Here is a 14,820-nt window from a genome sequence, read left to right on the forward strand (position 1 = left end):
AAATATAATGTTTGTGCGTTCAAAGTAATTTTCTAGCAAAAAAAACTGTTTTTTAAAGTAAACGAAAAAAAGTGTCAGAAAAGGCTTGGTCTTCAAGTGGTTAGTAGGGTGGGTGATATGTGGCATAAGCTTCTAATGTTGGCCCTGAAATGCCTAGATAGTAGCAGCACCCCCCTCCCCCCAAATGACCCCTTTTTGCCCCTTTTTGGAAAATAGACACTCTAAGGTATTTGCTAAAGGCTTTCGTGAGTATTTTGCAGATTTCATTTGTTGACACAAGTTTTTGGAAAATGAAAAAAGAAAACGAAAATGTATTTTTTCTTTTCTTTTATTCTTTTACAAAACCCTGTGACAAAAAAAAGATATCTGCAAAATACTTACCATGTCTCTTAGAAAATTCCATGGAGTGCAACATTGCATGACCACACAATTACCAGTTGAAATAGCGCAGTGCCGAATAGCTAAAATAGCGCAGACCTGGTCATTAAGGGGGTAAATCTTCCGGAGGGCAAGTGGTTAAGCAACTATTTTTTAGATCCCCTTAGTTCACTTATACAGTCATAAATGTACAGCATGTTGGAGGAGAAATGGTTTTCAAAGTATTAAACCACTGTGTGTAAGTATGTAATTTTTCCTTGCAGGAGAGAATAGCAAAAGCCCATGGATCTCAGTGTGGGTTCTGCACCCCTGGAATGGTGATGTCCATGTACAGCTTACTAAGAAACCACCCTGAACCCACCATGGAGCTGATTCATGAAGCCCTGGGAGGTATGAGGACTGTCAGTTTTTTACCGCTTAAAGATAATAAAAAAATTAAACAATACCATAACAAGGACTGCAGAAGCTGTTGTACAGTAAAGGTGTACTAATGCAGACATGTGGCCACCAGCAAACATCTAATCTTGCATTCACCTTGGTGTCTACCATCCCTTGTACTTTATAATAAACACACCAGAGTGATGAGTATCCTCTTTAGACCGTAGAAAGCGCAAGAGACAAGGACATGGCTAAGCCAGTGACAATGGAAGCAGGCCACTGTTTCCAGGATACAGCAATACAGGTTTCTGGCCTATGGGAGCTGCCTATTATCAGAACATTTGCCAAATTTCCATGCTGACCAGTTTTTGCTGTTGGAAAAAATAAGTCTGTGTAGTGAAAGTTTTTATTCCCATTCTTTCCATGTTGTTCAGGTATTCTTTTCTACTTCAATTAGGTTGATAAAATGTGGATTCTGCTCTTAAACAATTCCTAAAGTAAAAAAAATATAATTTATTGTTATGTTATCTTAGTTATAAACTGTCTTATTTTGATATTTGTAAATTTGAGTCCTGGGACCTGTCCTTGTGCCAAAAAACGTCTCCTCAATATCTGAAATTATGATGCTAGATATTGAAGAACAGAGGAAACATAACCTTTTATACACATGAACAAAACATTTCTAAAAAAACAAAATTGCGTTTGATGTATGTTTTTTTTATTTAATAATTTTACAGTTGTTATTACATGGTGATCACATCGCTTTATTGATAAACTAAGCCATATCCGTGACATGGCTTAGTTTATCAACATAGCCAATGGGCAAGCCAAAGGATCTGTAGATAGCCATTCAACTAGCATTTCCAAGTTGTCAGTTAAGCTGCAGACATTACTAACTGGTGTATCATTCAGGTAACTGTCACGTAAGGCATAAGGGCATCTGTAGGTCTTACTGAAAATAATTTTACTTGAATACATAACTAAATACCAGCATAAAAACTGGCTTGACTTTATTTCACAAGACTCCTTCCCTTTTTCTAGGTAACCTGTGTCGCTGTACTGGATACAGGCCAATCATGGATGGCTGCCTGACCTTCTGCAATGTAAGCAATGTGGAAAGAATCAATTCCTCGAAATGTGCTTCTCATTATTCAGAAACATATTGGGATTGAAAATAATGACGTAGCTCCAGAATTTAATAATACCAAATATAACTTTAGTTACCCCCCTTTTCTATGTCCTACAATTAGGCATTTGTTTCAATATATAAGAAACATTTTTTGGGGGAGATGGAAGAAAATGTATGGAAAGCATAGAGAGCCATCGTGTCTGTGCAGGGTGAAGTGCGAGTGTCTTTACAAAGGTCATCTCCCAACTCCTATATAATAACCATACCTGCCCTCCCTCGCAGCCCTTTGCTGCTGTGCAGCCAGAGAGAATATCCAACACTTTCTTATAATACTATTATTATAATACAGAACTTATACAGCGAAACAGTTTGCATATTGTTTTACAATATATAGGGAGACAGTACAGTTACTATGCAACTCAAGACAAGGGGTTTAGTCTGAGGGCACGATTTTTCAAAGACCTTGTCAGTTTGTGCTGTATGGGTACATCCATATGGTATATTTTCACCAGTAATAAAATGTCCTCCGGTGACTGAGTAGTATGGTGTCCCCAGTCATTTTAATAAATAGCCAGTGATTTGGATATTGGAAGAAATGCAGCCAATATACTGTACAGTAGCTTTAATGTGCAGTGGTAAGAAATAATGTTTGTGGATAACATTAGAGAAATGTTATGTGGCGCTACTCCCGTAGGCTCAGTAGCAATACTGTCCTGGTCTTCCTCAAATACTTTGCCCCACAGCCAGGCATATAGAAAAAAAGGGGGGTGTAACGAGCGCTGGATAATTAGAGCAAAGTATAAAAGCAGCTGGCATGAAAGGCAAGCCTCCAAAAAGCCTCGTGGTAAACAGTCACAAACAGAAAACATGCAGCGCTAGGCTATATAGGTCTATCTCATGATAAAATATGACCATCTAAACAGGTATAAACGCAGATAGCATAATGGTCTTAGGCAACCAATGCTATCACATTATCATCGTTAGGAAGGTGTAAATAGTGATATAGGTGTCAAAGTCAATATATCATAGGAGTGACGTAAATAAATCTGTGACATCTGTGGTAGGAAGTGTGGCTGTAGAATGCACTAACCAGATAGCGCAGATAGTAGCGCCTTGGAGTAAAATGACCTACTCCTGGTCAATGGATCAGGGAACCTGCCGGAGTGGTGGTCGTCTCTGCTGTGGTCACCAGAATCATCTGCGTCCTCTCCAATTATGGAATTCCCAGGTGTCCAGTGGGATAAACGCTCATCCGGTATATGGTGGAATCCTTATGTCAGCGACCTCCAGGGGTGCGGTGTGCGCTCAAGGACCAGGAATCACCTTCAGGGCTCAGAAATAAACCCAAAAGAGAGGCTTCCGATAGTGTGATATCTTTTATTGAGGAGTAAATAAACAAATAAAGCACTTACATGGTGCAATACACAATTCCAAAGATGGCCGCCCGTGTCAAGGCATATAGGCTCATTCACACATTTCTCCAATAACCAGTCTAGGTGTGTTGTTTTGATTTGTTTTGGAGAAATTGGATAGGGAGGGAAAATAAAGTGGGATACCCCAGAAATAAGAACTATGTACAGTTGAGAACAAAGCTCTTCAGAACACCCTTTTAGCCTAAACTTACAGCTGACCTTCTAGCACCGGAGGGGGTTAAGTAGGATCTCTAAGATCCTTTAGGGTTGTCTGTACTCACAAGGCCCAAGAGCAGATGGACACCTTCCTCTGTGATGCCAGACCAGATCATAAGTAGACGGCCCCTCAGTAAGCTTTAGTAAAACCTGGGTCTGAGCATTCAGGTTCTCAGGTTGCCCACCTGAGGCCGCATGGCAGTAGTTGCCTGGGAGGGCAACGTGTGCTCTCCCAGGCTGGAATAATCCTATACAGGAAAGACCCAGAGCCCAGTGTGGTAACGGACTTCATGGGCACGTACACAACTCCATATAGTAATAATAAAAAAATATAATAACAATTGTAACAGTTGATGCATAATAAAAGTTCAGATAGTCAATTTGTGGAATATATTGTGATACCCTCAAATGATACATAGAGGCACCCAATAAACCGTAGAGAAAAATTATATTTTATTTTCATGTTTTAATTTCTTTTTTTTTTCTTTTTTAGAAAAAAGATTGCTGTCAGCTGAAGAAAAATCAGAATTCTTGTGTGAATGGAAATATAAATGATGCTAATGAAGTAAATGGTCAGGAAGAAACTAATAACTCTGTTCCTTCAGCTTCCAGCGATGTAAGACAATTCATTGTTTTTTCTTATCCATAGAAACACATCATTTATTGGGTTTTTATTGTTTGTTCACCAAGCTGCAGGCATATATTGTGTCTATATAAAATGCTCTGAAATGAATGATATCAAAGTATTGACAGCCTAGTCTGTACAGGATTTGACAGTGCGTTCCTTTCTGTATATGATACAGTAGTGCTACTCTTCATCCACTTCCCCTGAAAAAAGGTTATAAAAGATAATAGTGGGGTCATATGATAGTGACCCCTGAACCTATTTAGCCTCTCTGATATTTAACAGTTTGTGCAGAAGCATATTTTCACGGAAAGCATAGTGGTTATGACTCCCAATCTTTGTCTGAGATGCAGGCATTTGCCATCTGGTGGCTTCAGCCCAAAACATCATTGTAGATATTTCTGGAAGGAAACTCCTTAGATAAGAAGAAAATGTAAAGCTGTTTTGTCACAATGCAGAGAAAACAATTAGTACTTGTGATGCCCAACAGTCCAGGAAGTGTCAAATATTGATTCTTTGGCAAGCATAGTTCTGGAAGAGAGTGAAGATAGTAGGCATGGGCAGAGAGAAAGGTAGATTATAAATTGTTTTAATTACAGAGAGGACTTTCTTTTAGTTTTTTTTTTTTTTTAATAGTGACAGAATCTCTTTAAGAAAAGGAATGAGAATATAGAATAGATTTTGACTAGGCAATTGGATGTTTTTGTTCCCATATTCTTCTCTTTCCCCTGAGTATTCAATGTTTGATAAAAGAAGATAATCCTGATTAATATCATAGATTTATAAAACCTCAAATATTTAAGAAATTGTTCTCATTCGAAACATTTATTCTTATGTTTGAAAGCGCTTAGTCACAAGAATGAGCTTTTCATAGCAGAAGGCCTAATATTATACATACAATGAACTTAGGGGTCTATGTACAAAAAGTTTGCCGAGCAAATGTGACACACATCTGCTCAGCTCCAACAAAACTTGCCATATTCTGTGTTATATAACTTGTATATCTTGTATGACTGTGAATATCTTCTAGTGGACACAATGCGGTACTTGTTTTTTAAATACAGGCATACTTCAGTTTACAAATTTAATGCGTTTTTTGGAACGTTTTGTCTTGCGGAAAATTCATAAACCAAAACTCGGTTTCCCATAGGAATGCATTGAAAACCAATTAATCCATTCCAGAGGTCAGAAAAAAGTTAAAAAGTACCGTATTTTATCTGTTCAAAACTCTTTATAAAGTGCACTTTAAAGGCATAAATACTGTACAGGGACGTGATTAAAAATTAATTCATAAATGCATTGAAAACCAATTACTCTGTTCTGGAGGTCAGAAAAGAGTATAAAAAAAGTCTTATCTGTTCAAAACTCTTTATAAAGTGCACTTTAAAGGCACGGGTTGGCGCTCTAAACCTCCCAGTTGCAATGCATCCTGGAGAAATATGCTTCATATTGCGAAAAAAATTTGTAAACCAAGGCATTATTTTCAATGGATTTGCATTCGTAAACCGAATATTACCTTAACCAAGGCGTTCGTAAACCGAGGTACACCTGTAACTTAATCAGGAAAAAGAAAAGGAATTTTGTCTACTAGTGGGCACTTACGATTATGCATGATCATTCTATAACAGAGAATATGCCAAATTTCATTGGAGCAGTATGTCACTTTCATTCCACATGCTGTGTGTTGCCTATGATTGTATGCATGTAATTAATAGAAATATGAATGTCTCTACCTAATATGCGTGATACTATAGAGGATAAACATTGCCATAAACACCAGAAGATTACTAAAATTGTGCAATGCTTTATGTTTTTTTCTGGTGAGCTGACATGAAGTACACCCTGCTCCTTTGTAAAATCTTAGATAAGAATGCCACTCCACACATAAGGGCTATTGTTTCTTTTGATAGTTCCTAATTTGTAATTCCATTGTTATTTTGTCTTTCAGATGTGCACAGGATTATTCAAAGAAGAGAACTTTGCACCCCTGGATCCAACCCAGGAGCTTATATTTCCACCAGCACTCATAGTAAGCTTTTCCTCTGTTTTCTAAGTACAGTATCTTGGTTCTGCATGTTTTTCATGAGTAGATTGTTGGAATTATTTTTTTGTGTGTGTGTATTTAAGTCACTAATGTATCAAACTTCCTGGGAAATTAGGAAACTCTGCACATTCTTCCTTCTCCTTCCTTACTGGGCACACCATCTTCCTTCCCGGACACACTGTTCACTCCCACCTTCCTTACTAGGGATGAGCGAACCATGCCATAGCTGGAAAGTGTAACTACACCTTAATAACAGCCCTGATTTCCCTAAGGCAAGCCTATCAGTACATGGTAGCCTACACACATTTAAAACACAATGCTATAGTCTCTGGTCGAGTGGCACGAGGGACTGAAAAAGGATAAAGGAAAGAGTACCTGTGATCTTTAGGAGTATTAGGCATTCACTAGCACAGCAGTAGAAAAGGCAATAATTTAAATCCAGAGGCAGGTGGTGGTCAGGGCAGGCAGCAGACAATAAGTGTAATTCAGGGACAGGCAGAAGTCAGGACATACAGCAGACTATAAACATAATTCAGTGACAGGCAGAAGTCAGGACGGACAGCAGACTATAAACATAATTCAGGGACAGGCAGAAGTCAGGACGGACAGCAGACTATAAACATAATTCAGGGACAGGCAGAAGTCAGGACGGACAGCAGACTATAAACATAATTCAGGGACAGCCAGAAGTCAGGACAGACAGCAGACTATAAACATAATTCAGGGACAGGCAGAAGTCAGGACATACAGCAGACTATAAACATAATTCAGTGACAGGCAGAAGTCAGGACGGACAGCAGACTATAAACATAATTCAGTGACAGGCAGAAGTCAGGACGGACAGCAGACTATAAACATAATTCAGGGACAGCCAGAAGTCAGGACAGACAGCAGACTAAAAACATAATTCAGGGACAGGCAAAAGTCAGGGCAATCAGAGGACTATAGGCATAATCCAGGAAGGGGCCAAGTTAAGGCAGGCAGCAGATGATAAATGCAATCCAGAGACAGGCAAAGGTCAGGGCTGACAGAAGGATAGAGAGTAATTCAGGAACAGAAAAAGGTCAAGGAATAGTATCAAAGTTTAGAGTGGTAAGTATAGAGCCAGTGTTGGTAGAACTATCCAAACCCAAGATCTGTATATTTGTGATTCTTTAATAAGGTGCCTTAAAGTGATTGTTAACCTTTGTTTTTGTTTTTTTCATAAAATAACAAATATGTTATAATTAGCTGCTCTGTACAATGATATTGCACATTGTGGCCCCAAACCTCCTCTTCTGGGGTTCCCTATCAGTGATTTTTGTACCTCCTCTTCACTGATTGCTATGGAGCACTCATGCAGACTTGATACCAAGCCGGGCTGTGCATGTCCACAGACACACATAGCGTGGCTCAGACCTGCTCCCAGTCCCTCCTCACACAATTTGACTGACAGCAGCAAGAACCAATGGCTCCCTCTGCTTTCCAAAAAGCTCTAGGATGTAGAAAGAGGAGAGTGGGACTGCCAGTGGGGACAGTGCTGGATTGAGAATGGTGTCAGGTGTTTAGGTGCGACGGCATGGCCTAATCTAGGGGGGTACTGGGTTGGGCTGTGCCTCCCCAGATTTCAGTTGCACCCCCTCATAAAGCCCTGAGAGAGAAAACATGTAATTTATGAGCTCTGATGCCTCTGCAAATAAAGAGCCTGTGCAATCTCCTTGTCGGGTAATCACTGCTGTTTTGCCTGGCGATCCTCTTCATCTCACAGATGTGTGCTCTCCTGCAAGCAGCAGTGAGTATTCCCTGCTCTCACCCAGTCTCCTGAACTGCTGACACATCTCCTGGCCTGGGGATCGTCACACTACTTTTACCCAGACCCTTCCTACTCTCTACAACACAATATACTAATACCTCCTGTACATGAGTGTGGTGGACTGTTGGCAAATCCTCAACCCTGCTCTCTCCTGAGCTGAACAAATGGTGAGGAACTATTGATGCAGCTCCCTGCATAGCCTGCCAATCTGCCACTCTCCCTTCTAGTCCTAACACCCCTGTTTCACTACTTTTGAAGCAGGTGTGCCCCACTAAACTGGCTATCCTCTCCATTTACCTCTACCATATTTTTAGATGCTAAAGACCTCTCCTTCATCTCTGCCCCCGTGGACTGCTGCTACATTACCTGGCACAGGGGTGCCCACGCTGTGATCCTCCAAACTCCTCTCACTCCCTCCAGAATTAAAGACTAAGTTCACCTTAATAGAAAAAATAATACATGTTAATATTTTTGCAGAACAAAAAATGTGCACTACATTTTTTTCCAGCAGGAGCCTAGAAGCATTGCACTTGCATCAGTAGATCATGGGTGCAATGCGGACTCCTGCGACATGTCATCTGGATTTCAGCCTGTACACATGTCAGTGGACTACAGGAGTGCTCATTAGCACCCCAGTAGCCCATTGAAACTACAAGTCTTTCTGTCCTGGTGGAATACAGTACTTACAGTACTTACAGTACATACACAGTAAGGAATCTGTGAATGAATAACGCAGCTGTGTGGATGCAGCCCCTACTTTTCAGAAAGTGACAGCTTGTGCATGGAGAAGAATCTCCACCAGATGTCATAGGGAGGGTAGAGGGGGCAGGAACTGGAACATGTTACAGATTCCACCCTAGATACGGGTGGAGCATGTAACATGTTCTGAAGGTTAATGGATCCTTTAAGCCACAGGTGTCAAACACAAGGCCCGCAGGCCAAATCTGGCCCTCCAGGCCATTTCATGTGGCCCTTGCACCTCTCCTGCAGGTACTCCCTTATCTCCACCCCCCACCTAGTTTTAGGAGTTGGCAGCAGAGAGGAGAATAGAACTCCCCTGCCAAATCCTGCACCTGTCAGTGCAGCTGCAGCACCCCCTCATCTCTGCCTCCCCTAGTCTCAGCATTCAGCAGACTCTAAATAACATAAGGTGCAACGCTAGATAATTCCAATGAGTACTAAAAGCATAAATGAATAATAAAATGTCCTCAAAAAATAGAAGCAAAAATAAACAGTTCATAAAATTTAAATTAAGGATGATCCACTTATTATAGCAGGATACCAAGACAGGTTTGTGTCAGGAACAAATGATAAAAGTGCGCACTCACCGGACGCTCACAGATAATGGGCATGTAATCAATATCCACCAGGGTCACTTATGTAGGCGGAGTAGGTCAGCTTCCATCTAAAGGTAGATAATCTTGTCTTGGTAGTGCATGTTTAAACTGCTAGGTCAGGAAGTCCCCTTAAGGTTGGACGGGTGAGCAGCCTGGGTACAGGGCTTCCTCCCTTTGGTGGTAGTGGATCGCAATAGGGTATCCTGGAAGTTAATTAGCTCCAATGGGAACCAAAAAACAGGTGCCCATAGTGTAGTAATTTGAAGATTTTATTCAGAGTACAAGTTAAAACAGGGTAGTATAACACTCAGAAAACACAGTGGTGGTAAAGAGAAGTACTGACCCCTTAGCTAAGATGGCCACCGGGCCTCCTCGTGGCTCCCCTCTGATGATGTGCTCTGCACGAAAGGCCTAAGGAGGAGCCAACAGAGCGTGACGTCACAGCCGCCTGGAGCCACGAGGATGTAATGGGGGTGGGGTGCTCTGGACATCTAGTCTTACAGGTACAACCAACCCTTTTAGGGCAACCATAATGCTGATACGGCCCACGATGAAATGAAGTTTGACACCCCTGCTTTAAGCAGTTGGAGAAAAATGATCACTGCTACCCCTTATCTAAGGCTGCTGCCCAACATTGTCCTTACTGGTCCTGCAACTCCTACATTGATATAATTGTGATCTCTCCTGCTCTTCCCCACATACATTTGTAGAAGTCAACGCCCCACCTGCCCTCTCCACCCCGGACACTATGACCTGCCGCTGAGCCCCTTCTCCTGTCCCTGCACTGCATACAGTCTGGACACAGACAGCAGAGCTCCTCCTGTACACACTACACATAGGTGAGATCACATTATCTTACACACAGCCACAATCTGCACACAATACCTCTCTACTTAGCATGCTCTATTGTGAATATTTGTTTTTTTGGAGGGAGTTTGCAGGGGCCATGGAATTGGATTTCATTGGAAGCTCCTTTTCTATGTCAATACCAATGAATTACTTGTAGTTTTTGTCTGTTTCAATAAGTTTTTATTAAACAAGCAGTATGGTGTCCAGGTACAAATACTTGACAGTTCTTTGCTCTTACAGAGGTATGTATTTTAACAAGTAATGCGCAGAAGAGTTACAAGCATAAAAAAACTAAGGGGTCATGCCAAAACAGTTGCTAAGCCCTCCTATGTACTACACATTCCTATTAAGTGGAGCTGTGATGGTATAAGGTACACACAACGGATCTCCTGTCCCCTTAGGAATTTAAGTGAGATGATAGAATAAGCTTTCAACCCGGGAACAAGCATGAATTACTTGTAAGCTCTTTCAAATAAACAGAGAGCATTCTACAAAATGCAGTACGTTCTAGCTGCCAATCACAATTTATGTTTTACTAACTTGGCTCCAGTACACTAAGGGTAGATTCACTCCGGGTAGTACAGTGAGAATATGTTGGACAGCTATTCCAGCACAGTCCCACCAAACCCCCGCCACAAGACAAGGAATACTGCCTTGTCTCCGGTGTGGCCGATTCACACCACTGCATTGTAGTGGTGTGCAGGTGGTGTGCACTGAAAAAACAAATGCTTGCAGTACGTTTTCCAGCACAGCACAGTCACTGTGTGCTTGATGATAGAACTTTATGAAATGTCACTGTGAGACATTTCAACAAAGTCCATTTAAAAAAAATTAACAGTGCAATGTGCAGGGATTGGCACTGCAACCACACCAGCTGCTGTGTTGTAACACAGTGGTTGGCGTGAATGGACCCTAAAATCTGCTTAAAGCTGAACTGCGGGATGAAAAAAAAAATTGTCTATATACAAGTCCTATTTATTCTTACTTTAATCTTGGTTTACTTTGCATATTTCTTCCAGATCTGTGTTTGAAACTTTTCCACTGTGTAGCAGCTCCCTCTCCTTGTTCAGGGTGACTGGTCTTGTTTCCTCCTGTAGTTTTCTGCAGGCATCATGTATTGGGTGGGCACGGTGGGCTCATCCCCAGCTCTGCTCTCAGCACAGGCTATGTACAGCACTGTGACAATTTTTCTGCTGCTTTCACAAAGTAATATCTGGCTTTACAAAGGCATTTGGTGCACACAAAGTGAATATGTGACTATTGAGGAAAATATTTAAATGAAAGCTTTTGTGCCAGTGCAGAAGTGGAATGGAATGGATTACTGCAGTTTGCACGTTTATTATACTTTTATACTGTTTGAAAAGGGTCATGAGTTCAGCTTACCACCAATTGATGTAACCAATCTCCTGTCAATTTATGATCTTTTTATTAAATAGTTCCCTGATAATTTCCTGTTACATTGTTTTGTCAGCTAATGGACAATGAACATAAGACAAGTCTGAAATTTCAAGGAGAACGAATAACATGGTTTTCTCCTACCAGCCTCCAGGAATTACTGCAGCTGAAGGATACATATCCAAAAGCACCACTTGTAGTTGGGAACACTGCTGTAGGTAAGTGAGGATGTATTTAGCAAAATATATAAAGATAGATATATCAGTCTATAACTGAATATTCTTAAAGTACACTACAAGGAAGAATAAATAATGTGACTTTGGCACATAGTTAAGAACTTTTTCAATGGTCAAATGAGTTTAAAACCCTCTGCAACCTATTAAACCAGTCAGCTTTCAACTACCGGTATTTAGCTAGCAGGGTTTTTTCATCTTAAACTATTTAGCTTTATATAGGTAGTTTCTTTGCAGTAAAATGATGTACAAAAACCAAGACAAGGCAGTTAAAGCTGTTAATCAGATTATATATCAACCTCGTATTTTTGCATAGTCTCCAAAAAGCAAACAAAAACGTGATTTGCCATGACATTGGTTTAAAATTCTCCTATGTATTAGTTAATCTTATCTTTAAGGTTTGTTTTGTTTAAACTTTTATTAATTGGTAATGAATAATCTACTACTAAGCGAATGGCCTCGTTTGAGCACATAGTAAATATTTGATTTAACTTGGCTAATCAGCAGTTGGCTGCAGAAACACTGAGGAAGTTTCCATTCAAATGAATGTATTCCCATATGTAAAAAGATAGAAGATATGTTTTAGATATGAAATGGGAGATCAGAAATTTGTTTTAACTAACAACAGAGCCTGTTAGGTTAGAAACATAGATGGTACCTCTACTGAGTCATTTTTGAAGGTGCATGCTTCATGTTTGTTATCCTCACTTTACTATTTGGCTTGTGCGGATCTAATGTCTGGATACCTCATACACCCTTTATACCTGTAGCATCCTCTAGTGTGCTACTAGAATAGTGCAGTGAATAATAGGCAAAATCATTGTGTGACTAAGGTAGTTGTGTGGGTCATGTGATTAAGGTTAGGTTATTGCAGGTCAGCTGCACGACTCTACAGGTTGTGGCTCTATCACCTCCTCCTGGCTCTGGAGGACCATAGAACCTTCCAGAGGTCAGTAAGAAGGGGGAGTGGAGGCCTAGTTTGCATATTCATGGGAGGTCCAGTCAATCCCATTCTTGGAGGCCCTGGTAGAATGGTGGACTGGCCAATAAATATGGGAGAGTCAGGCCAAAAGGGAAGTTGGGTGGAAGATGGAGTACTGAGGAGACTATCAGTGTCTAGGCAAGGTCCTCTAGGTCTGGGGGGGGGGGGGGGGTCTGGCCTCTAGGCTGGGCTCGGGCTGGCTCAGTAGGATATATTCTGCAGAGAGGCATGGATGGGATCAGGCCTAGAGCAGCAGGGAGTAAAGAGGACATTGTGAGTACAGCAGCACACTTTGGGATCTACAAGAGGAAAGATTGCCACATGTAGCAAGCTTTCCAGGGAAATCATTAAGCTAAATACTTTTATCCTTGATCCAAGAGATCTTCTGAGAAGCCAGGAGGGCTGGTAGTTTCTGCAGGCCAGGGAGCTGGGAGAAGATGTTTCTGCATGTAGCTACAAAAAGTAAAGTAATTTTTGAGGGGCTGCTAGTTCCTTGACCATAAGGGGCAGCTGCTACTGATCCGCAAGGACTGACAGCTTTCAGGAAAAGAACAGTCCAGGATCTGCTTTGTACATAGAAAGGTAGTGTCCCCTTTCCATTATTTCAAGTCAAATTGGGCATCCCATAATCCCTATTTCCCTATCCAAGTTGAATTCCCCTAATAAAACAACAAAACCAAGTTCATGAACTGGTCACTGTCTCTGGATGCAAGTCTGTGTAAAAATACCAGTTGCCTGGCTGTGCAGAGGGAAGCTTAGGGATACCCACAACACAGCAGCCCTCACAAGGGTATCGCTACATACCTTTTCAGAAAGTAATGAAACAAGGATAAAGTGGAATTGCACAGAATCTGGGTACGTAACACAAACCAAAAATGCTATATATTTCATTTTTAATATTCAAAACAAATTCTTCCATCCATCTCTGTCTCCATGCTTTATTTTGCTAAGAAATCATTTTGAAAAACACCTCCTGGCATTTCTGGCAGTGGCAATCTTGAATAAGGGCGGATGATTCATCTAGCAGTTACTTTGTGGAATCCATCTGTCCTTAGCTCAGGCATTGGCTGAGCTGAGAACCCTCCCTCCCCTTGTGAAGACTCCTTGGATGTATGACATAATTTGCCTAGGCATGGAAATCTGGAAGAAAATGAAGGAATACAAAAAGAAAGGTTAACATAAGTAACATGATATACTTTTCTATCTATTTACCAATGCTAGCAGCATAAGAATTAGAAATAGTCCATGTTGATTGACAAACTGAAGTCCCACTTTAAGAATGAAACCCAGAGCATACATCTTTAGAAAAAGAGGCCAACAATGACAGATCAGATAGAGCTTTTGTCTCCTAATATATTTATTTTAAACCAAAAACTATTTCCATGTTTTGTGCAAGGTGTTGGCTAAAGTTGATTCATAGCCATCATTTTTAAAAAAGTAAGGAATGTGCAAAATGCTTGTCAAGTTGTTTTGCTGCCTTATCCATTGAAGAAATATCCAAATGCGTACTGACTACAGTCGTTACCAGGGTAAATGTTTGGTTGTTGTTAGCCTTTTTCAGCTGGCAATAAAGAAGCAGTATGTCATCATTGATTCTGGATCTTATCTTCTTTGAATCACTTTGCAATATCATCTTCAAGTGAGCACTGGGATATACCATAGTAGGACATTAGGGCCCTGATTCACTATTGGGCGTGGGCGCATATTTATGGGCTTAAGCCCAATTTTCATGGGCGTCCGTCATTTTTTACCCTGCAACCTAATTCACTATTGAGCAGAGCCCATAAGCAGATGCCCAATCTAATTCACAAAGAGACACACGCCCGAAATCAGACTCACAAAACAGACTTGCTAAGAAGCAAGTCTAAAACCATGAAAAATCACTGCAGAGACATGTTCACTTAGAAATTTGCTTTGCCAAATATCAGGACTTCACTTTAAACAATATCTGCTATTTCCAAAAAAATTAAAAATGTGTTAAAAATCGTTTTTTTCAAGGAAATCGACACAGTAAAAATCTAGAAGCCCGTGCAGTGTCTTTGGCAGATAC

The 14,820-nt window shown here is 40.7% G+C and overlaps 1 protein-coding gene across 2 annotated transcripts in view; it reads left to right on the forward strand.

Annotated features, from left to right (window-relative positions):
* Window positions 1-14,820, forward strand: part of LOC149473717 (aldehyde oxidase-like) — a 202,286-nt gene that overhangs the window by 78,482 nt on the left and 108,984 nt on the right. For both annotated transcript variants that reach the window (XM_089670160.1, XM_089670170.1), the window contains exons 5-9: window positions 642-768; window positions 1,798-1,859; window positions 4,007-4,129; window positions 6,087-6,167; window positions 11,632-11,773. In XM_089670160.1, the coding sequence (XP_089526286.1) occupies window positions 642-768; window positions 1,798-1,859; window positions 4,007-4,129; window positions 6,087-6,167; window positions 11,632-11,773 (535 nt within the window). The remainder of the gene's footprint in view (window positions 1-641; window positions 769-1,797; window positions 1,860-4,006; window positions 4,130-6,086; window positions 6,168-11,631; window positions 11,774-14,820) is intronic.

Source organism: Staurois parvus, unplaced genomic scaffold (genome assembly GCF_062004578.1).
Source record: "Staurois parvus isolate SC_StPar_1 unplaced genomic scaffold, SC_StPar_1.0 ptg000011l, whole genome shotgun sequence".
Taxonomy (NCBI): domain Eukaryota; kingdom Metazoa; phylum Chordata; class Amphibia; order Anura; family Ranidae; genus Staurois; species Staurois parvus.